The sequence below is a fragment of the Malaclemys terrapin genome, chromosome 16 (genome assembly GCF_027887155.1).
Source record: "Malaclemys terrapin pileata isolate rMalTer1 chromosome 16, rMalTer1.hap1, whole genome shotgun sequence".
NCBI lineage: Eukaryota > Metazoa > Chordata > Testudines > Emydidae > Malaclemys > Malaclemys terrapin.
In genome coordinates, this window is record NC_071520.1 from 13,454,492 (window position 1) to 13,480,688 (window position 26,197).

At 38.9% G+C, this 26,197-nt stretch overlaps 1 protein-coding gene across 7 annotated transcripts in view; it reads right to left on the minus strand.

Moving 5' to 3' along the window:
- CABIN1 (calcineurin binding protein 1) overlaps window positions 1-26,197 on the minus strand; it is a 204,319-nt gene that overhangs the window by 167,119 nt on the left and 11,003 nt on the right. For 3 of the 7 annotated variants that reach the window (XM_054006388.1, XM_054006391.1, XM_054006387.1), the window contains 13 exons: window positions 24,890-25,019; window positions 22,771-22,920; window positions 21,376-21,668; window positions 19,120-19,288; window positions 16,638-16,774; window positions 15,967-16,184; window positions 13,213-13,291; window positions 12,758-12,945; window positions 10,531-10,680; window positions 9,216-9,410; window positions 7,252-7,488; window positions 4,207-4,369; window positions 3,835-3,950 (listed from right to left, as the gene is read on the minus strand). In XM_054006388.1, coding sequence (XP_053862363.1) covers window positions 3,835-3,950; window positions 4,207-4,369; window positions 7,252-7,488; window positions 9,216-9,410; window positions 10,531-10,680; window positions 12,758-12,945; window positions 13,213-13,291; window positions 15,967-16,184; window positions 16,638-16,774; window positions 19,120-19,288; window positions 21,376-21,668; window positions 22,771-22,920; window positions 24,890-25,019 — 2,225 coding nt within the window. The remainder of the gene's footprint in view (window positions 1-3,834; window positions 3,951-4,206; window positions 4,370-7,251; window positions 7,489-9,215; window positions 9,411-10,530; window positions 10,681-12,757; window positions 12,946-13,212; window positions 13,292-15,966; window positions 16,185-16,637; window positions 16,775-19,119; window positions 19,289-21,375; window positions 21,669-22,770; window positions 22,921-24,889; window positions 25,020-26,197) is intronic. The other 4 variants (XM_054006392.1, XM_054006389.1, XM_054006393.1 and 1 more) reach the window with 3 other exon arrangements.

Below are 26,197 nucleotides of genomic sequence, written 5' to 3' on the forward strand. Positions count from 1 at the left end.
AGAGAAAATCATCCATCTTGCCGGTGAGAGTTTAGAGATGGGAAAACCTAACCTTGACTGATAAGAGAATATATCATCTGTCTGAGACTTGGGCAAAGAGCTTCTAAGCTTGATCTCAAAGTTTATGCTACATATTTACAAATCCCCTTAGGTCTGGAAGTTCCATTAGAACCTACAAAAATAATTTATAAATTCTCAATGAAAATGTAACACCAATTATAGCCTGAAGTTCTGTAATTCTGCAGGCCAGATAATGGAAAACAGGAAAGCCTTTTCTAAAGAAAAACTTCAACTATGCATCAGAGTAAGGATGCTCACATATTAGGACACCAAGGGCTGCATTAATAGTTTACCAGAAGGCCAAAGGCAATGTCAGTTTTGCATATAAAATTTACACAAATATTATCCCAAAAAGCACAGTGTGAATATATGTTGCAAATGTATCTTTCTTGGTTGCAACTGATCAGCTCTCACTCCACAGCTATAGGTGGAAGAAGAGGGTAGCCATCAGCTGCCCCTCCATCTCCCCCGCCTCCTTTTAAGGATCATACCTAGTTCTATGACATTTTTGGGATAGATCTGCAATAGAAGGCTGAAGAGTAAAAAAGGTGGCCCTATGAGATCTTTGAGTAAGATCCCTAAAGGGAACATTTTTGTGAAGGTCTTGATTTTTCAGTGTCATTGACAGACATTTTCATCAAGAGTAAGCTGTGTTTTTGATTCTGCCCCTTTATGAAAGACTGGTTTAACCACCAACTATCCCCAAGAAACTACAGGGACCCCAATTTCTATAGATTGTGTAGGCTCTCTATTCTCATTAGCATTAACGCACAACCTGTATCATGTGGTTAAGATACACGTTGGAGACAAGATTTGCCTTTACAGCATTTTTATGATTTAAAATTAATCTTCTGGCTAATTTTTTTGCATTACCACCACTTGGTACCTCTTTTCCCATAATCTTAGGGCATCGGGTTATTCTTTGGTCACTTACTTATGTCAGCATTTCTTAGCGCTGAGGCCTAAAATAGCTAAGCTAAAACGTTGCAGGCCTCAGCCTACAGGCCTTGCGTTTCAACCCTCCTGTGCCCTTGCTCAGCTTTTAATAATATTCATTCTTAGCAACAATTCAGAATGATTTTGTAATGAATGATTCAAACTGTGGCTATAGTAGATGTATTAATGCCATATTAACATTTTTTGTTACACAATATCCTTCAGCCACCAGCAGTGAAATGTGTGCCAGCAGATGGCTCACCTACAAATGGTGATAATTTGGTACTGATGGGATATTGTGTAAAACGCACACCTGTGTCTAGCATACTTGTGAAGGCCATTTTCTCTTTTAATGTTTTCTTCCCCACTGGAATATCTTCCTGATTTTCAGCCTTTCAACACCTTTTTGGATCTGAAAGCTATACTACTGACTACTTGTAATAAGTTACACATGTTAAATAAGGCTTTTGTTAAAAGTACTTGATGACTCTAGGATTGGTAATTCAGGGTTTTTTTCAGAGCACACAATTACATGTGGGGTAGCGATGCACCTTCTAAATTCTAGGAGGATAAGAGGAAGCAGTAATCTGCTGACAAAAATTCTACTGCTGCCCCTAGGAGATTTCTTCTCCCCAGCATTAATTAAACCACTATATATCATCATCAAAGTCAACAGTGATCTGACAGCCCTCCTTTCATCTACTAATAGTGCAGTACTAGTGCCTTAAAATACACTTCTGGGTTCTATAATACTATCTAGCTGTAACATGAATACAATGAAGAAAAGTCTTCCTGTCTTCCTTCCAGGCACTAAGCAATGATCCATGGACAAGGTAAACAAAATCTATTTCTTCCCCAGATCAACCTAGAATTATTAAATTATCATCTAGGGCAGCTGCAGACGTCCTAGCATAGTTTCACAGAACTCCACCTGAAAGAGTTTTTTTTTTGTTGGTCTTAATATACACATTTTATTTTTTGAGCATCAAATTCTGATGTGCACAGTTGGACTTCCTCCCCACAGGAGAATTCCATGTGTGTGTGTGCACGCACGTTTGCATATGTGTGCATACCCACAGTGCATCTCTGTGGTCCTGTCTTTTCTGCACTGATCTGCTGTGCTGAACTCAGTGAATATGAGCAAGGGAACTGGGTGCTGAGGATTATCTATTGCTTTACTCCAGGAACATGAGCAGGGAAAACCGCACTAATTTTATTTATTTATTTCCCCTTTGGGTATTTTTCCCTATGATCCTGCTTTAGAGGAAGATGCAAATTTGAAACCGTGTTTGAGCCCAAAAATATTTAGTGACTAACACTCCCCCTGCCCTCAAAGAGGCTGGGCTGATTGTCTCTCCTCCCCTGTATGAGCCCCCTTTCAGTACTGGCCTGGAGTTCAGGATGGACTGGACACCTGTTTACTGCATGGGAGCCACACGGGCCAGACATGTCTGTATTTCCCTAGGAGGCTCCAGCCTGGCAGTATAGAACAGCTGGGAAGCCTGTTGTAGAGGTAGTAGCAGGGGAAGGGAGCTGGGCATGAAGGTCCCTTATCACGCTCTCTGGTGTCAGCAGCACCCATGTTGTATCCAGTGTCCTCCATCCATGGCCTAAGGAGAGACTGAGGGGTATGAGGTGGCTGAATTCTGCAGTCAGCAGCATGCTGCTGGTGAGGGTCTAGGGACAAAGGCATGATGCCATTCTGGCATCACTCCCCTCATGGAGTTGGGAGAGGGGGAGCTGCTTACCCCCTACAGACATTTTTTCTAATCCTAGCTGCCTCCTTTCCTGCCTGGATGAGGGGGACAGAAGTGAGCCCACCTAGACTAAGCTGCTGAGACAATGCATGTGTCTTGCCCAGCAGAGCTGGCCTCTTCTATCCCTCATGCCCAGGGAATGGCAGCCAAGGCAAACCTGCTCAGACTGAGCTGAGAGAAACTGCATCTTGCCCACAGAACTGGCTGAGTTCTCCAATGTGACACCCAATAAGCAGGGGAGGGACACGGACCTTGCCTTCTGCCTTTGGCTTTCCTCGGTCTAGCTATCTCCCCTGAAGCCTGTAGGGATGCTAGCTACTGCAAATGCCTCAAAAGGGAGAAGTAGAGCTGGGGGACAATTTCCCCAAAAAGGGAAAAAACACAGCGCAAGGAGATGGCAGGGAAATAATACACACTACTGAGCCAAAAAGTTATTCAGAAACTTGAAACAAAGTTTCAGTAAAGCTCTGAAGCAGGAAGATCTGGAAGAACCACAGGTCTGGTTCTGCTCCCAAACTGCAAAGCAGCAAGTGCCCTTTGTACCAGATATCTGGACCAGAGCACAATAAAAAAAAAAAAAAAGCAATATCATGCTCAGTCATCAGGTTACAAGTAATGTTGATGGATGCTGACAATACCATTCGTTAACATGGCTTCTACTAACTTCAGAAAAGAGTACAGTACCCACCATTGCTTTATTAAAATTTCAGTTGCATAATTTGAACCTTGTGTTGATCACTGAGAACACAGGCTGATGAAAGAGCATAATTTTTTCAGGCAAATCAGTAATAACCTTTATTCAGTGCTTTGCAGTTTCAAAGAAATGTATAGTGAATGAGTAATGAATAGTTAATGAGTTAACATAAGACAGTCTGTTATCCCAGGCAAATGACATGTTTTGTCTGTTTAGGAAAGCCAGATAACTTTTTCAGACTATGATGGAAAACAGCTTGGAAGAGCAATCCTTAACTATTTCATTACCTAGGATAAAATGGCCATTCCAATACATGTATAGGGGGGTAGGGAACAGGAGAAAAAACAAATTAAAAAAAAAGTTTAATATTTAGGCATCAATACTCACATAGAATTTGAGAAGGGCACCCTCTGAGTTACAACACCAAGATCTTCTTCCTAGGTACTCATGAGCAGTGTTCAGTAACATGAGGGAAGGAGGCAGCATAGGTGTGTCAGGACTCACTAGAAGAAAGGAGATATAAATACTGGCATCTAAGTACAAAACTGAACTAACCTACCTAGCCACTTATTTCTCCGCGTTTTGGTATGGAAACCTTTCCTCAGAATGACTGTCCACTGTGGTGAGGAAATGAGGATTGGAGACTCCCTAAGTGAGGGGGACAAAGGAACACTAGCCATTTCCCATATACATGCCAAAGAGGAAAAGGATAAGAGCAATGTTTTAACAACATATAACATTGACAAATTAAACTATTACCTTCCTCACCCTGGCTTTGGAGCTGCTGCTGCTGCTGACAGCAAAGGGATCGGAAGGCATCTTCTTCATGCTGGATGATTCGGTGCAAAATAATCCAGGGAAGCACTGACGAGACATATGGCTCTTTGGCTTCCTCCTGGATTGCCATGCTGCAATCTATAATCTAATAAAGAAATATACTATACCCATTATACACATTAGAAAAAGGATTTACACGTGTCCAGATGACTCAGCTGGTAGTGCATTCTATTCATACACAAACAAAATCTAAATTTAAGTAGCTTTGTTTCTTGTGCTGGCTGGGCCTGAAAGTACTAAAAGGAGAAGACACTTTCAACTTCCAGAATTTGATAATATGGGAAAAGCCCATTTTTCTTACCTGTAAGGTCATTTTCTAACTAGGTACATTTGTACTAATATCACACTAGAACAAGTGCAAATCACTAAGCGAATAGCAGAATTTTTGAACACTAACAGAAGCTGCATCAAGGCTCCTGTTAGTGATGACTATAAAGAGATGTATTTGCACCCTGGAAGGTAAGACATACCTGCTTAGAACGAAACTGGACAAAAGTTAGTTCCAACAAATTTAAATAAAATGAAAATCTTGTAGCCAGATACAGCCAACTAGGAATTATGAACAGATTCTACTGAAGAGATACATTTCAGAAAGAGTAGTTAACTAGTGAATAACGCATAACAACAGACTAGAAATAAGGGATGGGTGGGTGTGTGACAGACAGTCTGTTAGAGAAATACCAGTATCATTTACCTATGAAAAATTGCCTATTCTCGAAACAGAGAAGACAACAACTGAAAGAAAAGGGATTTGTATGGCTTTCCCTCTATGTCCCTTCTCCAGAACATATGCTAGAAGAGCTCTACTGAAAGCTGCATCTACTGAAGCATATTTGACTACCTTATAGTGTCTAGTAAAAGCATGCATTGAGGACCACACAGCAACTTTACAAATCTGTTAGTAAAAATAGTGTCCTTTTTCAGTTAACCAGGTGGAGTTGCTATTCAGGAAATGAACTGTGATATTCAGAGAAGTATAGGCTTTAGTAACACATTCCATATCATTCAGATAGTATATTTTTATGGAACTTATGCTTTTCCTTTGGCCTCTCAAAAGTAAAATGAACAAACATCCATAAACTCAGAACATTTGTATTTTATTCTTATTTTTATGTCCTATTGAACATCTCAGCAGGGATGGAGAGACAAAGGCCTAGGAAAGGAAGGCTAATCTCTTGATTCTGATAGAAATTAGTAGTGCAAGTTACATCAACTCTCCATGCCTCAGTTTCACCAACTGAAAAGTGGGAGTAATGATACTTACAATCTTTTGTAAAGGACACAGAGCTACAGATGAAAAGATCTATATAAGAGTATTATCATCACTGTTTTTCGTTAATGTAAGAAATAAAACCCAACTCTCGACTTCTAATATTAAAGTCTCTTTGAAGGAGAACTCAACTGTAACATGAAAGGTATTCCAACAGCTATATCTATTTCTAAATGAGAGTGTGTCCCTATACAATTTTAGGTGTCTAATCAGTAACTAAAAAAATAAACCCCCCGACAATCAAGAAGCAGTTAAGAACAAAAAAAAAAAAAAAGAGAGAAGCAATCCATTTGGCATAAAATAAATAGGAAGCTAGCATTTTGACAATTTCTTTAAATTGTGCAGGATTGAGAAAATTCAGGTACTGTTAAAACTTTCTGGAAAATCCTCTACTATAAACCAAAACAAATTAAGGAATTTACCTCTAGCAAATTTGAAATTCTCTGATTTTCCTTTCCCCCACACCCCAAATGGAAAATTGATTTATAACGTCCAATTTACCTCAGGGAGAGAGCCTCTTGGTGAGAGTACAATGTCCCATCATTAAAACAGTAGCCCTAACCTTACACAAAGATAACAGCCCCAGTTACTGAAAGGGTGACAGGTGTTTTTAAAATTTATAGAAATTCCTTCTTTATTTTATTATATTATACTTAGAGACATATTTTATGCATATAAACTGTATATATTTGTTCTTATCTGTGAAAATATTTATGGTATTACAAGAAATTCCTGCAGTTTCCCTATAATAGCCTTACCCTTAGTGCCACTTTAACTAGTGACCAAATAGGCATCACTGTACACATTGCTCTAAAGCCTTAAGGTCAGATTGTGCAAGGTGCCAAGTGACCTCAGCTCCCACTGAAGTTAATGACAATTGAGAGCACTCAGAATGTTGCAGATAGCAATTAGCAAGCTTGGGTCTTTAAAGAGGAAATAATATTGAAAGTAGTTTACAATTCTGGCACTTGTGGCACTTAAATGAGAAGTTCAGGAAAAAAGTAAACAGTTCTCAAAATTTCAGAAGAACTTCTACAAAAAGGCTAAATATTGCCTGTAATTTTAAAACTGGAAAGAGGTAATAACCATCATTTTATTTAATTCTGTCCTTAGGAGGAAGGGAAAGAGGAATGAGGATGAAAATACCCCTCATCATTGTCAGATTTCCAATTCTAACTCACGTCCTATATCTGTATAAGAATCTAAAGAACTGATCAGCCGCCAGAGCTACTAGCATCTCAGTTGAATGATGTAACATACCAACAATACCAACTGACTGTACCTGTTCCTAAGGTTCACAGGATCTTTCTTACCATCCCTCATGTGAATGGCAGGAATATGCAGCAAGATCTGTGCCAGAAACAAACTGGGCCCAGCCAGCGGGACCAAAGCTTGCACTGCTGCCCCTAGAAACAGAGTCATAGCCAGCAGTACTGCTCCCTGAGCCACCTTATTACTATTCCTTGCTCATTTCAGCAGAGACGGTGCTCAGAATTAGCTGCCATTACTGATTTCAGAAGAGATTCTGCATCTGACATCTTGCAGTGAAAACTAAGAGTGTGAAAGGAAACAGCCCACACAGAAATGTAACCCAAGAGAGACTCTGCAAGTGGGTGGCAGTTCAGGCAGCAGCTGTATCACGCCTAAAAAAGATCTGTAGCACAGTGGCTGCTTGCTAGTGTAGGTGAACAGGTTACCTGAATGAGGTTGTTTGTTAGCCGAATGAGGCTCAGTGTTACAGAAGATTCCTTCAGGATGCTGCTGTCTGACGACAGGGAGCGATCAATCCCCGTGAGCAGCTGTGTTACTGTAGCAACCCACTCTTCTTTAGCAGAAGCTACTGTCATGTTAATCATCTGCTGAATTGCTTCGTTCAAGGCAACTTCAGAGCATTCAAAACATTGCCTGTAATCTTTCTGTTTCAGCAGGGAATCCTAGTGAATGTTAACATGAAAAAAAAATGTTATATGGATCTAATGTTTATTTCAAAGCATAAAAGCACAATAAAGGGGAAAGGAGAATGGAAGAAGGCACACAGTTTGCAGCTAATGTTTACTCTACTGAGATACCAGTATGAAGTTTCTAAATGTGACATAAAATGGGCAATACAAGAGACCCCAGAACCCATGCTCCTCAACTGAGTGTCATCAGGGAAGCAACACTGAGTCCCATTCTCTGAATACGAAGAGACTCTACATGAGCCTCCTTTGCAGGAAAGAGGCAGCAATGAGCCTCTTGCTTTCAAGCCACATACTGCCGTGTAAAGAGGTTCAACAGAATCAGAGTTTGAGTCACTATGGACCCATGCTACTATGTTATTACTGATTTAGAAAACAAGCTCATATGATGATAAAGGCTACAATGCTCTAAGTATTTTTATGATCCCCAGCTCTAAGATTCTTTCTTGTTGAGTATGGAAAACAAGTTCTGATGTCCCACTATCACAACAAAATAGGAATGTGGATCAAAAGTAACTGGCACAGGCTCACTCCAGTCAAACTAGCAGTAAAAATAGCCAACACAGAGGAAAAAGACTAAGGAACTGACAGACTGCATCCTGTTCCCTCAGCAGAGGGCATCTGTCCCTTAATTGTCATGGTAGTGCATAATCTTCTGATCTTGCTAGACTAATCCTCTATCCTGTACTTGCGGATTGCAGCAGTGGTCAAGAACTTTTTTTTAAAATCTATAGTTGGGCAATATCTGGCACCCTTTTCTGTTAGATAAGGATCTTGCCATGTTGATCTAAGCTTTTATCACCTCCAGTTTGGACTTTTGTAATATGCTGTGAAGCCACCCTGGAAATTACAGCTGGTGCAGCAGCCTGCCTGTGAAGCAGGACAGACCAATGAGAAGTTATCACACCAGTGCTTCTTGCCTCACATCCAGTTTCAGGTGCATAGGATGCTTGGGAGCCACCATATAAATAGTCACCGGCAACAAAAACTCCAAGTCCTAATAGCAGGCGATTGGTAAAGTGGGTTCATCCATAATAAACCTCTAAAACTGATCCAGGTTCACTCGCGTTTATACAGCCTTAAAGTTTTCAAACTCGAGTGAACCTGGATAGATTTTAGAGGTTTGGGTGAATCCACTCTCTCTCTCTCTCTCTCTCTCTCTATTTATATATATATATACACCCACACACATTTTCTCTCTCTCTCTACAAATATATATACATACATATATATACACCTCTACCTCGATACAACGCTGTCCTCGGGAGCCAAAAAATCTTACCGCGTTATATCGAACTTGCTTTGATCCACTGGAATGCGCAGCCCCGCCCCCCCGGAGCACTGCTTTACCGCGTTATATCCGAATTCGTGTTATATAGGGTGGTGTTATATCGAGGCAGAGGTGTGTGTGTGTGTGTGTATATATATACACACACACACACAGAGGATTCACTGACGTATTTTTTATATATACATATTGATCTTATTGATCAGAGAGCTTAGACTATGAGTTTAAGCTTCAACAGAACTTTGCCAATTTACTTCACCTGCGGATCTGGCCCCATGTTTTGCTTCTTAAATGAAGTCAACACAATTCATCATTAATGCTAACCCTCCAAATCTTTATGTTGCTCTTGGAAATAAAGCAGATGCAGGGCTTTCAAACCCCACTAAAGATAACTTTTTAAAGAAACATAACAAACCTGCAACAGAAGTAACTGTGTTGGTCTCTCTGGTATAGATATAACAAATTCCAGATGTTTAGCTCTACCATATCCACTGAAGCACAAGGTTGGGCGAAGCAGATGCACCACTGCCTTGTAATCCCCTGCCTCATACAGTCGCTGGATCTCCTCCAAAGACTGGCATCTCTCCAGAGACTTTAGGTTCTTGTCAATCTGCAAAAGTCACAGATGGTGCAATCCAACCTACATTTCACCTTCATGTGCAAATGACTGACTTTTCTTATGAACAACAAAGCTATAGCTGTAGGATGTGTAAAGTTTACAGCACTGTAAGGAAGAGAAATGACAAGGAAGAAAGTAGACAAGCTTCCACCCCATTATCACTTACCCCAACTTGTATTTAATTTTTTTTTAAATTAATACTATTGTTTTTTTGTATCTAAGCCATACATTTGAAAATCTCACATTTTTCTGATGAACTATGAGAAAGAGCGATCATGGGAAAGCCTTTAGAATTGAGATGGCATTGCTTGCGTTTGAAGACCTCCCCTATAAGCAGTAACAGAAAAATAATAACCATGTCTAATTTTTTATTTATGAATTCATTTGCATGTTTTACTGGAAAATTCTGACTGCTGAAGGCAAGAGTTCATTTGAACAACAGTGACATTAAAGCACAAGAAACCCTCTAAAACAAAGCTCTAGTCTAATGACTAATAGCTGTATACGCAGCACCCTGATAGCAATCTTTTTCACTCTATTTATTAAGCAGACTGAATTGTGCAGGGACCAGTAATAGACAAAGAAAGCATTTAACTGAAAAAGGGAAGGATGGTTTTCAAATCAATTAACTATAAAAACACAGTCATTGTTAGTTTTATCCTGGTTTGTGAAAATATTCTTCACTCTAAGACAGTTGCTACCGATGTTGTACATGCTACTTTTCCATCAGGGCAAGTGCTAGTAATTTTGAGATGAGTCTTGCAACTACGGCACTGTTTCTGAGCACTGCTGATATAGAAGCCACACTAGTTTGTTTTGTTTTAAATCATAAAACATGCTTTTTATCCCCAAAGGGAATAAATGCCTCTAAGGAGCATAGGAACTTGTCCCTTAGCATCTCTATCTCAGATTCTCTCCAGAAGTATCACATTATCAGCCCAAAAGAAAATGGATTGTGCACAAGAAAATGGCGCACACATATAAAATCTCTAGTTTCTCACAAGACTTAGCTCTTCTTTAGAAATGTCTCAAAAACACATTACGTTGACTGGAATCCTCAATTTTGGATGAACCTAGAAACAGAAAAACCCAAACAAAAACTGATCCCTACCTCTTCTAGAGAAACAACAGAATCAACATGGAGGTTAGGTAATCGGATCACGATGTTGTGTTCATTGCCAGCTTTGGCTTGGACTGCAGTGGAACTCTGCAGCATTTCGGTGCAGATATCATAATTCTCCAATGCCTGCTCCATGTCACCCTGTGGAAACAGTTAGAAGAAATCACACAATGCTACCTGAGATTCTTCAAAAGCAGCTAGGCAATGTTGAATCACTAACTCTGTGAGTACACTGTCAGTGAGAAATAGGCAAATTTGGGAGGGTACTTTACTAATCAAAATATCAACCAAAAGAGTCATTACCAATAAACAGCTTAACAGTCTATTCTACCAGTTATCTTCATCACCATTGGGGGGGGGGGAGGGGAGGGCGGAGAAGGGGAGGAAATCTGACACCTAGGTATTCAAGTTACATAGCAAGAAAATGTATTTGTATAAATTGACTAACATTCTCTTTTTCTGAAAGTGAAGGGAGGCAGATTAAATCCAGAAGTAAGTCTTCCTTTTGTGCTGACCAGAACCATACATTTGGGTAACATTACCGAGATGTACAGCCAGCTGGTTAAGATAAACTAAAACTGTGAGGAACCCACTTTGTCCATCTTAAACAGATTTGAGTTTTCCTAAAAGGGAGGGATCAGGACAGGAAGAGAGGCTGTAGAGGGAGAAAATATAACTCACTAAAGCTAAAGAGATACAGCACTAGCCATACAACGGTTTGTTTAATAAAGATGATCAATCCATTTTGACTGGACAACCTGCATTCAGTTTAAGTGGAGTTGGCTCTGATTCCAAATGTATATTTATGTTTCAGATTATCCTTCTAGTTCCATCTTTGTTTTTTAAATTGCAATATCTAGATCTGTTGTGAAACAGAGGAGTTACATGTGTGTCATAAAAATTGTATCTTTCAGTGAAATAGAGCAAAAAGTATTAGTCTAGTCTACATGTTTCTTCATTACTGGGACTGTGCAGTGACAGTTGATTTTGAATTGTCTTCACCTGGAAAGGGAATTAGAAGATCTTTTTAACTTAAAGAAATTTTATTTTTGAGTGAAAATAAAATGACTTAACAAGGAGTCTCTACTTTAGATGTATAACATGATTAAACATAGTTTATAAATGAGAAGGAGGTTCTGTCCCCACTAATTTTTCTATGGAACAATCCAGTTTTTCATTAGATGGATTTCTTAAAGAAGGATTTTGAGATATGAAAATAAAAAGGGAAATGAATTACTCAGTGGGTGCATATGAAATCAACTGATATTGTATTTATCAATTGAAGATTAAAGTTTGATTAGTCAAACCCACATTTTTCTTCTCAACAGTTTAGAATTAAATACAGACAATCTGTAAACATTTTCTTTGCTGCCTTAAGAAACTGATGCTTGAAATAAAATAATGAAGTAGTCTGGAATCCAATAAATAACTTTTCTTGAGACTGTTTACTTGAGCAATCAGTTTAGAACAAATTGCTTGAAAATCTGTACATGAAATGAATAATTGTCAAAAGAATGCTCAAGCTCCATCAATCACAACATATAAATGTTGACTCGATGCACAGTTGCATTTTGGACATTCTATTTGGGCTTCTATTACAGATTCTAGGAGCTACAATCCAGGCTTCAGTCTGCTAGTGAATTTGCGTACTGCAGCTGCTCATTATAACTCCAGTCGAAATTTATTTCTGGGGACCAAAGACAAACTACTTTAAACACATGTGTATGTACCAAAATGACTGAATGCTGGTACAATGCATTAGAATTACAGCCAGATCCTTCGCATCTATCTAATTACTGAATGTTCATAGGGACATTTAATGAACTAAATAAAACAGTATCAAAGGGGTAGCCATGTTAGTCTGGATCTGTAAAAGCAGCAAAGAGTCCTGTGGCACCTTATAGACTAACAGATGTATGCATGCATCCAAAGAAGTGGGTATTCACCCACGAAAGCTCATGTTCCCATACGTCTGTTAGTCTATAAGGTGCCACAGGACTCTTTGCTGCTTTTAAATAAAACAGACAAATGTAACCTCTACTTTATCTTCAAATTAGAGCTCAGTCAAGATATTCCTGAAGTGGTGGGTATGGTGCGTTGATGACTTACCAGACCCACCACTTCAACTGCTTATAGCAATTCTAAAGTCCATTTGTTTAAAAAAAAAATATGCTAACTGTGAAAAATTCTATTTATTGAACTCAAAAAGAAAACAAACCTGCAGTGCTAGAAAGCGAGCCTTCAGCCAATACACTCGAGCCACAAACTCCAGCCAGCCTTCCTCAAATAGATCTCGCTGGGAGGATGCAAATGAGAGCTGCAACAAGTCCCCCAGAAAATGGGATCCTGGGAAATCAGGACCAAACTTTCCGTTCACAGTGGCAGAAGGGCAATTTCGAGGGGAAACTGTAAATTAATTTATTACAGTTTAGCATAAAATCACATTCTCCCTATGCAAACAATTCCACGTGCAGCAGCTGCAACACTCAGCTCACCCTTCTAACACAAACACTAATAAAAAAAATAATAATAAATAACTGTTGTACACATCCATTGCTCAGACCTACGTCTGGAGAAGTAACAGCTCAGTATTTTAATAAATGATTCACAACACTTCTTACAAGTTTAATTTACATTGTAAGAATAGCCTAGCAGAGAAAAAACAATTCTCACCTGTAGAGCTCTTCCCTTTGGTCAGCAACCATTGGTCAAGTTGTAGTTCCATGCAAGAAAGGCTCATCAGCATCATATCCTACAGGGAAGGTATGAAGAGATCAGGGAAGAATATAAAGAACCTTGTTTGGAAAGTAAAAAGAAGTTAACAATTCACTTGAAAGGAAGCTTTCTAATTAATCCTCTTTTGTGATTTCCATTTCCAAGCTACAGCCATCGTGGCTTTCTTCTGTCTAAGGAAAGGAGGTTGCCCTCTTTCTATGATGCTCAGTAGGATTAAAGAGACCCCCCCTGGCCTTTTACAACTAGAAAGAGGAATGGAAAAAAATCTATTTAAGAAAAGATAAGACGATCTAGTGGGGAAGAAGATAAGAAGGGAACAGTTGGCCCAGTCTTGAAAAAGAGCAGCATCCTCAATCTAAAATACAACCATTTTAAATTGCTTCATCATTAATACTTTATGTTAGAACATCTGAAAAAAAACACATCAAAAGGCTGAGATGAATACTGAAGAAGTTGTAGAAATCAAGGAGATCGAGCACATATGCTAGTTTTGCCAGCTCATTAATGCTTTCTGCAGAAAGACAGGTGGATTTTAAAAAAACAAAAAACAAAAAAAAACCTGGATATGAGTTGGTCCTGGTAACACTGGATGTTCTGTTACAGCTCTTACAGACGTGGTTGTGTGGATTAAAGAGAAAATTATTTTTACATTTTTTTCCACAGTAACCAGGGTTGTAACTGCAGCTCCATCTGAGAGGGTGAAAGCTCCTGACATGGGTTCAAAAATCTCTGTACCCTAAAATCTCTGGGCATTTGTTACATCCAAAGGCATCATCTTCTATCCCAAATAAACTCAAAAACAAAAGGGCATCTTGGAAATTAATTTATAATCAAAGTTAAATGGAAAGATTCAGAAGCAATATATGTTAATCAGAACTCCCGAATTTCCTAATATTTATTTGTGTAAAATCTAATCCATAATATTGTATGTAGTAATTTTGATTTTTTAATTTAATATATAAGCAATAAAGATCAAGCAGTCTCATACAAGCAAATCAAACAGTAATATATATAGCAATAGATATACATGCTAGTGTAGATTGTTTAGAGTATGTTATATCTATACAGCAACACTACTTTTCTAAACCACCAAGATATTATTTTCAAAGCTCAATTTTATTTTGCACAGCATTAAATACGCTGGTGATGGAAAAGCTGAAATGTGAGAAATAGCAAAAGAGGAAATTATTTGGGAGTGCAGTTACCATGAATACTCAAAGTCAGAACTTTTCAGCTACAGGTCTGATCCTTCTTGCTAATGTCTTAAAAACACAGTAATATAGACAGCAGCCAGTGGACAAAGAATATAGCATTTTGCTTTTACTATTACCACATACAGTATTTAACCTAAAATGTGTGCATTCATGTAAGCCAGGCCCATTTTGGGTTCCAATTTATTGTATAATTTTTGTTTTTCCATTTTGTATTTGTGAAATTTATATACCTGTATTTGGAAAAGGAAATACAAGTTTTTCATTGTACTTTCACTATGGGATGTAATTATCTTTTTAAAAACTAGCTCAACAATTTGCCATTAGTTAAGTCACTATACCTTTTATACGTTCTATTTAAAACAGGGATTTTCCTAAAACCCATGTACAGTAAAAGCTCTTTTATCCAGCATTTCACCAAGCTGCAAACTCTATAAACTAGCATTTCTTAGCTGCACTGAAAGTATGGTTTATAGTGTGGTTGGTGAGGGGCTGGCAGGGGGCTGGGGCATGGGAGGGGCTGCGGGGTATGCTCTGGGAGGGAGTTTGGGTCCTGGAGGGGACTTGGGGTAGGGAGTTGGGGCGTGGAAGAGGCTTGGGGGGGCTGAATGGGGGGGGGGGCACTCACCTCCGGCAGCTTCCCACAAGCAGCTCCCTGTCCCTGATGTTGCTGGCGGAGTCGCAGCAGGCGGCTCTGCAGGCATGCTGCCTCCATCACCCTTCCCTGAGCACTGACTCTGCAGCTCCCAGCCCATTGGCCGGGAAAGCCGCAAGGGGCAGCGTGCCAGGAGCAGAAGGGATGGGGAGTCGCTTGCAGGGAACTGCCAGAGGTAAGCACCCCATCCATCCCCATCGGGCACCCTGAGTTCCCTCCCATGCCTCATCCCCCTGCTCCAAGCCCCCTCCTGGACCCAAACACCCTCCCTCGCCCCTGCCCCACACACCTTCCCACCCACACTCCAAACCCCTCCCTCTGAGTTAACCAGCATTTTTAATTTACCGGCACCCCCCCCATTCCTCCAGCATGCCGGTTAAAAAAGCTTTTACTGTACTTGAAACCTTGGTATGGCATCTAAACCACAAACATTTTGAGCCAAACAACAATGCTGCACAGACCACAAGAAATGCTCCATGAATGGTGCAGCCTCAACTCAGCCCTTAAAGGCAGGACACAAAGCTGTGTGTGCACGCCATTTGAGATGCAGGAGGCAGCTCCAGACACAGAGTGAAAGATCCAAGTATGTGTAAATACTGTAAGACATAGCAGTTTAGTGACAGAAACAACAGCTGCAGTGCACTCAAGTTGTTTTTTGACTGAAGTTAGAGCTAGAGCGAACAATATCCCAGGCATAGATGATGCATGAGAGGGACAACCTGAGCTTGAGTTGCCACACTGAGGTTAGCCACATTCAAGACACACACAGCAATATACGGTGGATAGGGAAAATTAAGCAGCTCAAAAAATAGAGCGTTTCCTTACCTTGATGTGCTGGTTGCTACAATCCCTCAGTAACGGGTTGGGCAAGTTACTACTATGCTTTCTCCAGCTATTGTAGATACTAAGGACCACCTCAGACAAGCCAGGTGGCCACTTCACCAGGAACTTCTGGCTGATTACTTTCAGATATCTCATCATCAGTTCTAGGATGCCACCATTGTTCAGGTTATCCAATAGGAATTCATGAACATCTTGCTTCTCTGGAAAGCAGATGAGCACAAAGTATATGAGACCTGTTTGTTGAAACTAACCACATTTAATTCCTTGCCTCACTTCTAAGAATAATACTTTTAATGTTTTGTGACATTTAGCACACATCTTGCATAAAGAACACCCATAACACCTTTATGACACAGTGGTTCTCCTTTTGCAGGAATAGCCTTGAATTTAGGCAGAATAAAGTGACTATACTAAAATGGTTAAAGGAGATCATGCACACAACACAGATCACACACAAATAAGCAGCCCAATGAAAACAAAAATAATTTATGAATACAGTGAAGCTCAGTCAATTGATCTATTAAAATAAACCCTTTAAAAGAACAGATTCTTTTGTGCACAAAAAGAAAGAAAACAGAAGAAGTGGGAGTAAAAATGCAGACATAAGGGGAAAAAGAAAACAAGTAGAAAAATGGATATGCTGAAGTCCCTACCAGATTCCATGAACGTTGTAGAGTCAAATGACAGTCTGTGTGGTCCAATATGCTGGAAATTCTCTTGTTTGATCTCTGATTGCACCTCGTAGTTATTGAAAGGATCATCCTCTTCCTCTGGATCCAGTTTCCTCAGCCTGGGTGAAAAGGGGTAAAAGACAGTATTTGTGAGAGTTTTAATATTACTTTCAATAACAAATAGCTTGCCAGGTGTAGGTGTTATGTATATTTTCACAATGAAAGTACCCTAGTTGGAGTTCATCATTAGAAATTTACATTTATTCCCAGACTTCATCAGAGGAAAAAAACCTCAAACATGCTATACCTAAAAATGGAAAAGAACAGCCTACAGAAAAGAGCAAATCCCAGCAAATAAGCATCAGAAACTGACAAGACTACTCCACTACATTTGGAATTGTTTTTCAAAAAACAGTATCATCAGCACTGTTATTTTAAGTACTAGCAGATCCAAACCCTTTTAGCAATGCAACTTAATATTTTCCTTTCAGAAGGATCTTTGTTTTTTAAATCATCTCATTCAAATCAGTAATCAATGTAAAAACAGAATATGCCTTCTGATTTAATGAGAAATGCTGATCTGATTTGTTGACAATGATACTGGGGTCCGTACAGACCCAATGTGGTGTAAATCATACCCACTTCTTAACTATGCAAAAAAGTTCATGATATGCTTCTGCTTCTTCTCTGGAAAACAGTGAGCAAAATAACCTATATGAGAATACCTTACATAAACTTTTTAAAAAAAAGTATTTTTTTACTTTCAAGTTATTTTTCTCTGTCAAGGGACAGATTCCAGAAGACAAGCTGTTCGACTTATAAAAACGCAGCTCTGAAATAGGAAAATATTCTAATTGCCTTGCTTCAAGAATAAGAAATAGATGTGATGAAACGGATCATAAATTTGAACTTATTTTTAATTTTGCACATGAATGAATGTTGAGTGACTGGTTGTTGAAGAGCATCCCTTCCAAACAGCTATTTTTACAGGAATTTTGTGTTGAAATTTTTGTAAACTAATGACAATGTTATCTCAATACCCTTTTACCATGATAAGACCATGACAACTTCCTCAAAAGTGGTATCATCCAGATTTTTTTTTAATATATTTTTGGGGGTCATAGACTTCGTCTGTGTAATATGTAAAACACTGAATATTTTTAAAGTTGCTGATCTAAACAGAACTTTTCCTAAAACTGAGGCTCAAGATGACCTCATTTGAAACTGATTGGACCAAAATGCATGGCTGCAAGGCAGGCCTTGCACATGACTTGTTCGAAGACCTTGAGGGAGGCACTGCAAGACAGAGTAAGTAAAGTTTACAAACTACAAGGATAAGGCCAGGAAGCCTCATCTTCTGGGTCCCAAGACACCAGAGGAAAGATTGATGTTCCAGAATTCTCAAGACTAAACAACTTGGGGAGAAGAATTCATGACATCAATAATCAGGCCAGTCCTACCCTGGAGGAGGCCCACTAGTGAGAAGCACTTTGCCAGCAGAACATCAACGTTTAATTCCTTGACTGCAGTTCCAGCTCCTACTCAGAGTGCCCAGAAGACTGTGAGAGCTGAAAGAGTTTGCAAATTCCATTACCTTAATACCTTATTTTTCCTTTTTCTGTTTTTGTCCTTTGTTCTTATTAGCTGGCAGATGACCCAGACAATTTAGACTTTTTATTTTTAGGATGTGGAAATGAAAAGTGCAGCTATGTGCATGCATGTGTGTGAGAGCACCCATAACACCCAAGCCAGGAAGGCACCTGAAAGAAAAGTGCCTCAGATAAACAGTCCTCAATAGTGTCTCATAAAAGTTACCCATTAGAGTGTGTTCTATGTTTCGAAGTCTTAAGAGATTTGAGATTGTCATCTGTCATTTCTGGTCAAAGTTCACTACTTATCCAACTTCTCTTGTTCTGGAGCAGTCTGTATTTTTATAATCCGTCTCATTTTTGGGGGGTGGGAGGGGAAGGGGGTAAACGTTAGCCAGCACACAAGACTGAAATTTAAGGAGGAAACGTTTGATAATTGGATCCGAGGTTGTACTCCAGACATTAGACAATAATTCGGTTTCTATATTAAGACACTTAACCATTCAAATGAGAGAACTAATGGACTTTTGTCAAACTCTTTAGCTGTGACTTCTAACCAAATGGTATAGCCACCTCCTCAGAATGTATAAGAATTGGTTATTTTTTGTACTAATCTGATGATTTAACTAAATTGATGATTTAATTCAATCCACTATTGAGATTAACTTGTTGCTTTATTGATTTTAAGGTTGTTTTATTTTTAATAGTTTTAATACAATTTATAAAAAGATACCGAGTCACATTTCTTTCATTCAATAAGCAACACAAGTCCAGTACCTCTGAGGATTTGGGTGGATAACTAGCAGGTCAACAAAAAAGCCTGTGGTCCTCACATAATGCCAACAACTCTCATCACAAGTGAAGGTCTGCTGTACCTTGAAGGAAGGAACTTTACCAACAGTTCTTGAAAGTCAACTTTCTCTTCCTTTTTACACTTGGTATTTCGGACTCTAGCAGACCGCCTTTTTGCAGTTTCACCACTATCTTCTGTAATTCTCCTCCGTTTCACCCCTTTCTTAGATTTATCACTAACAGTTGTGTCACCTAGAAAACAGAATCAAACGTTTTCAAAACGCAAATTGCCAAACACACAATGGATAATGTTGCTTAATATCATGGTGATTTATGAAAAATATTTTAAATTTACTTTATTCTATGGCAACATCAAGGACTCAATTCTGTTCCTACTGAAGACAATGGCAAAATTCCTATTAACTTAAATGGGAACAGAATCATTTACACAGAACTCTGGTTTGATGTTGGCCTTGTAGCCCACTTAAACACAATCATGTTCATCACTGATCAAACTACAGTGAGGCCTAAATCATGTTTTGTTTCACAGAACAGTTACCATAAAAAATTAGCTAATATCATATATAGAATATCAGGAAGAGTCACAGTAGTGACTTGAGTCAAGGCAGATAGAGAATCCTACACTGTATTTCTACAGGACCAAACATAATGGGGAACCTGGGGACTGCCCTGATAGTAACAAGCATTATGATTTTACTATTTTTACACAAATCTACTCATTCTATTACAATGTGCAAAAATAATTGCATCTCTTAATTAAGAAATGCATAGCTCAAATTCTAATTTTTCTTTTAATTTTAATACAAAGTAAATTAAGTTTGATATTCATGACATTTTGTATGCATGTAAATACTGGTCAGAACTAAGAAGCAGACTGATTGAAAACTTGGTTTTTTTTAATATACTTTCTTTTAAATCTTCTAATTTTCAGTACAATTTTGTGGCTTTTAAGGAAAACACTGCCTAGAGCTCTAACATCTGTAAATTCTCATAAACATCAACCAAAGACTGGTAGTCTTGTGAACAATAACTATAGACACCCCCCCCACACACACACACACACCCCCACACACACCTACCTACACAGTATATGCCTTAGAACATCTGAGAATATGAATATCATCATGCAAACAAATTAATTCTCTGCTTCCATATGTACTTAACAGGCCAAGCAGCTGATCTTATTTAATAGTAATAATATTTTGTCTTTTTATGGCTCCTTCCATCTGACAGCCTCGAGGTGCTTTACAAATATTAACAAATTAAGCCACATATCACCCAGGCATTATTACCCTTATATTACAAATGGGGAAACTGAGGCATGAGAGCAGCAGCACAGTCAAGAATAGAAGGGATTAGATACTACAGTGATGAGTGCTATAGAAAATCAATTATGGATAGAACTCAGAGCTAATAATTAACCTAGATCAGGGGTAGGCAACCTATGGCACGCATGCCAAAGGGGGGACACAAGCTGATTTTCAGTGGCTCTCACACTGCCCGGGTCCTGGCCATTGGTCCGGGCGGCTCTGCATTTTAATTTAATTTTAAATGAAGCTTCTTAAACATTTTAAAAACCTTATTTACTTTACATACAACAATAGTTTAGTTATAGATTAGAGCAGGGGTCGGCAACGTTCAGCATGCGGCTCGCCAGGGTAAGCACCCTGGCGGGCCGGGCCAGTTTTATTTACCTGCTGACGCGACAGGTTCGGCCAATCACGGCCCGCACTGGCCGCGGTTCGCCGTCCCGGGCCAATGGGGGTGGTGAGAAGCCGGAGCCAGCACATCCCTCACCTGCGCCACTTCTCGCCGCCCCCATTGGCCCGGGACGGCGAACCGCGGCCAGTGGGGGCCGCGATTGGCCGAACCTGCCGCATCAGCAGGTAAATAAAACTGGCCCGGCCCGCCAGGGTGCTTACCCTGGCGAGCCGCGTGCCGAACGTTGCCAACCCCTGGATTAGAGACTTATAGAAAGAGACCTTCTAAAAACGTTAAAATATATTACTGGCACGCGAAACCTTAAATTAGAGTGAACAAATAAAGACTTGGCACACCACTTCTGAAAGGTTGCCGACCCCTGTCCTTGATCATTTAGACAGCTTTCCCTTTTTTAAAGTAATTGTTTTACAGATTATCACAGCTTTATATGACTGAACTTTTCTTTTTCTGACTTGGAATACATGTACATTGAAAATGCACTGGATCAGCTATAAGACAGTTTAGAAAACACACATTTCTAAAGACAACTGACATTTTCCAGTCTCGTTTATGTCTGCAAAGACAACAGTGTTATCTGGAATTATAGACTAAAGTACCTTGCTCACCTATAGGCATTACTGATTCCAGTAAATTCTCATTATGACTGGAAAAATTGGGTGTCATTGGAGTGTAAGTTAATACTGGGTCACTCATTGTAACCACTGGATTAGTGCTGACAGGATTGGGCTGGATAACACTGACAGGAGTAGAGGTAGGAGAAAGAATCAAGTGCTGGACTGGGTCTTGGTACTCTGAGAGGTCAATTCTCTTCCCCAGGCTCGGTCGAGGAGGCTCACAGGTTGTCAGGTGATGATACATAGCAAGTAAACTTTCTCCTAGACACTTCCACCTGCATGTAAAAACACAATCACAACACGACCTTATTAACACTTAATTTATCCATTAGCTTTTGCCACATAACCTTCTGTATTACAGTTAAAAAACCCTTTGCTGCAGGATGTCGGAATTATAATAAAGATGTTCTGCTATAGAAGGTTAGAATTACTGAGGGTACCAAAAGTGATTTTATCAGTGTAAGAGGAATAGATTCCTCGTGGAGTCAAAATCTGTTATACAACTAGAAAAGTTGAGAATATTATTTTTGGTACCCTGTCCCCTCGAGGGTTCAGTTCAGGAGCAAATGTTTCATGACTCTTGCTTCCTATTTGGAACATACTGTTAAACTACAGAGCAGGACCAACATTATCACAGCAATTAAAGCCATTGTTGGGAAGGAGAATTAAGTATAATAGAAAGGAAATGGAGCTCATGATATGCTTCACACCCAGAGAAAGCATTCATTGCACCTCAAAACCAAAAACATTATCCCAGTTTAATATGAACCATTTTCAGGTCTAGCATTATATTCAATGGGTAAGGGCAAGATTCTGTCAGCCTTTTACACAATTAGTAGTAACTTGCTCTGAAATTGGACTACTTACAGAGGAAATTATTCAGGGCAAATAAGGGTGGCAGAATCAGGTCCTAAATAAGAAGATCACAGAAGTCTTTAACACACGTATTTAAAACACGCAATATACTCTAACAGGATTCCTAGACTATCCAAATGCACAATAGAACATTTTCGTAGACATTTAACATTTGTTTATAAATCTCCATGATCCAAATGGTAAAAATATTAAAAACATAAATTAAAAAAAAGCTTTAAAGTTCAGATACAAACCAATTAACGCAGAAAAATTTCAAAAATTTTCTGTTGTGAAGATATCCTGAATTTAGCTATTTGTTCCTGGTTCATACCACAGTTTTGTTTCAGCATGTTTTAATTGATATGTATCAACTTTAATCTGGAAACATGAACAGAGCCAGACTCCTTACAGATTACTGAAACTTTAAAAAAATTAATATATATAATGAGGAAAAATACATGCTGAAGAGATTCCAATGAACCCTGGCCATGACTCTCTGAAACAGAGACAGTGATGACTTACGTGAAAAAGGGAATTGGCTGGACAAGCTTAAGATCTGGTTCTCTCTCTCGCACCATTAGAGCCTGCCTCTTTCTACGTAGCTCCAATGCTTCATCTATGATTGCTCTTGTTTCCGCTGCACTCACATTCACATCATGGATTGACATGTCACTGAGAGGTGGTGAGAAAGGAAGACAACATAGGTAGTTTTATTTTTTTAATATCAAATAGAGATTAATTTAAGATTCTCCTCTAACGTAGGTTACAAAAACAGTAATCACATATACATTTGTTCACAGTTCATTCTAAAATTAGGTGGTTTGAGGCAGATTCTCCTCTTTCACGTTCTAAAAAGTGAGAGATGAATAGGAAAACAGTGAAATACGTTACAGCAATGCTATTGTTATGGCTGAGAAGCTCCTTTTGTTCCATGGTCCCATTTTGAACAACTCAATGTTTCAGCAAAAATAACATCTGGAGTTGAAAATTCTCTTGAAGGTTTTCAGTCCAGAAGTGAATTTTTTGAGAGCTTGAAAAATATCTATTCCATTGTTTTTGAGATATCAGACAGTGAGGGGGAAATGATCGTTAAATGCTTTGCTGAATTTATGTGCTTAAAGCTTTGTTAAATCATTGCCTAAGTAACTAACCAACCAAAAGTCTAGGTCAGAGGCCCTTATTTTGTATATCTGACCCAAGTAAAAAAACAAGATCACCCTTCCTCTAAGATTCACTAGCTCCTTCCTTGCAAGCTAGCAAGCCATCCCTACACTAAACTTCTACCATAAGAGGCATCAGGAGCCCAAATAGGTTTGGCAGCCTTTCTGATCTTTCCCAGCACACACTACACCTTAACTACCTAGGATTATTTGAGTCTGTAACTATATGTCCACAAAAAATTAACTTTCAAATCACGTTTCACGTGCTCAGATGCTGAGCACTCAAGAGTTTGCTATGCTCTAAAAAATAAAATTTTAAAATGACTCTCTCAGGATACTGTAGAAAGCCAGCGATACATCTGGGTCCCTTCAGATGGTTCCCCACACTTCATGTTTCAAAAGTTGCAGGCTATGTAGAGTACGGTGCCCACAATGTGAAAAACTATTTGAATGCCTGACCAAAGAATCAACAGGTGTGCACCAAGACTCACATCCCACTTTAATTCATCCACAAAGCATACACATATTAAGGCACTGATGTTATCTACATGCGCAGGAACATAAAGTATTACAGATGCACAATGGGACTGAGTTACAGTTGAATTAAAATCCTAATTTTGAATTTCTTGAGTTTTGTTGATGAACAGAGTGTTAGATGGGGAGTCAGGAGACCTGGCTCTGCTACTGAGCTGCTGGTGATTTTGGGTAAATCACTTCAATTCTCTGTGTCACTGTTTCTCCCACCTTTTAGATTATAAAATCTTCAAGGAAGGGAGAAGTCTCTAACTATAGGTTTGTACAATGCTTAGCACAATGGGACCCCAAACTTCATTAGGGCTTCTAGGCATTATCATAATATAAACAAAGTAATATATCTCAACCATAATGTTGCAATAACATAGTTTTCAGAATATATATAAATAACTCAAAGGCTCACATAATCTTACAGGATTCTTGCATCTCAGATACCACAGAAGCTTACAAAACTAATAACCATATACAATTCTCACTGAAGTCAATGCAATAAGGTTCATTTAGAAGACAAAGACTACATGGTACAATTATATTAATTTAAAGGAGGGGTAGGCAACCTATGGCACGCGTGCCGAAGGCAGCACACAAGCTGATTTTCATTGGCACTCTCACTGCCCGGGTCCTGGCCACTGGTCCGGGGGGCTCTGCATTTTAATTTAATTTTAAATGAAGCTTCTTAAACATTTTAAAAACCTTATTTGCTTTACATACAACAATAGTTTAGTTATATATTATAGACTTATAGATAGAGACCTCCTAAAAACATTAAAATGTATTACTGGCACACGAAACCTTAAATTAGAGTGAATAAATGAAGACTCGGCACACCACTTCTGAAAGGTTACCAACCCCTGGTTTAAAGGGTTGAACCTCACTAGCCTTTCTGAACTACTCCTATCCTAAAATTCTAATGCAAGAACTATAGGATGACTAAGAATGAGATTCACCATTTAAGGAACATCCTTAATGAGTCTTTCCTGAGGCAAGGTTGCTCCTCAAAAATCTTCTCCTTCAGTACCAGTCCTTTGCTGTATTGGCAGTCTTTCTCCAGAGCTTTGCAGATAAAATACAAACATGCTAGTAGAGGGAAACAGAAATAAAAATTATGGGCAATTTGACACTATGAATCATTCAAAAGTTCCCACTTCTGGGATAAATATAAACTACTAACAAGATTGTTAAAATCTCCAACTGGACATGAAACATTTCTATAATCATTGGATTGTAATTCTCTCTGCAAATGGTTAAACAAATAGAAATACAATTTAAATAATTTACCTGGGCCTACTATCATAACCCCACATTCTCAAGTTTTAGCCTCTAAAAACAAATCTACAACTTTGCTAAACAGCTTAACAAAGTCATTTATCATCAGATTTTGGTTTCAAACCCCCTATTTCTGAAAAACAGGAATCCTTTAGTGTTTTTACATCATTCCTCAGCATTTATCATGATTGCTGTATTACAAATTGCATTACAGCAGGAAAGGCCATATCCTGCATTCCTTACTCACCGAAGTAATTCCATTAAGACTATTTTCATGAGGAAGGCCTACGGGATCAGGCCCTACATCTCTAATTTACCTTGGAGCCACCTATTAGCCTTCATTTGTATTGGTTCATCTACCGCATAAAATCTGAATTTAAAAGTTGAGAGCCAATTATATTAACAGCCTGGCATGGTTAATTATGCAGCTATGAACTATATTGTAGTTTTATACTCAAACCCTGGAGGTAACTTGCTAGAAATGACAACAAAGACAAAGAACATGCATGAGAGTGAGAAAGAGGTCTACAGGGAAGCTTCTTGCAGCGGCTCTGATGTATAATAGATCACAGCTCCAGATGATACTTCCACTCTAAATCCTACAGATATTTTGTAAATGTTGTGGGGCAGAGGAGAATAGATTATTACCCACAGAAATAAATGTCCTTCTGCACAGAGACAAATATCCTCCCATCAGAAAAAAAAAGTATGGATTAAAAAAGAACTTCATTGAAATGTTTGCTGTTTCATCCTTTTATCTGCTTAAGGAGAGTTTAAGAGTGCCATTCATAACTTCAGACTGGTGCAGGGACATCTCTCTCTTGTTGCATGGTTCAGAGGGGATAGAAGAAGTGAATATACTGTCCTTATGGACTAAAATTGCAGAAGAGAGGAATTAATGCTACATCTTCCCACTTCCCAGACCACAGAGAACTTTCCTCAGGAACAGCATGTAGTTGGGACTCCACAGGGTTTTTGGAGTTGTGTGA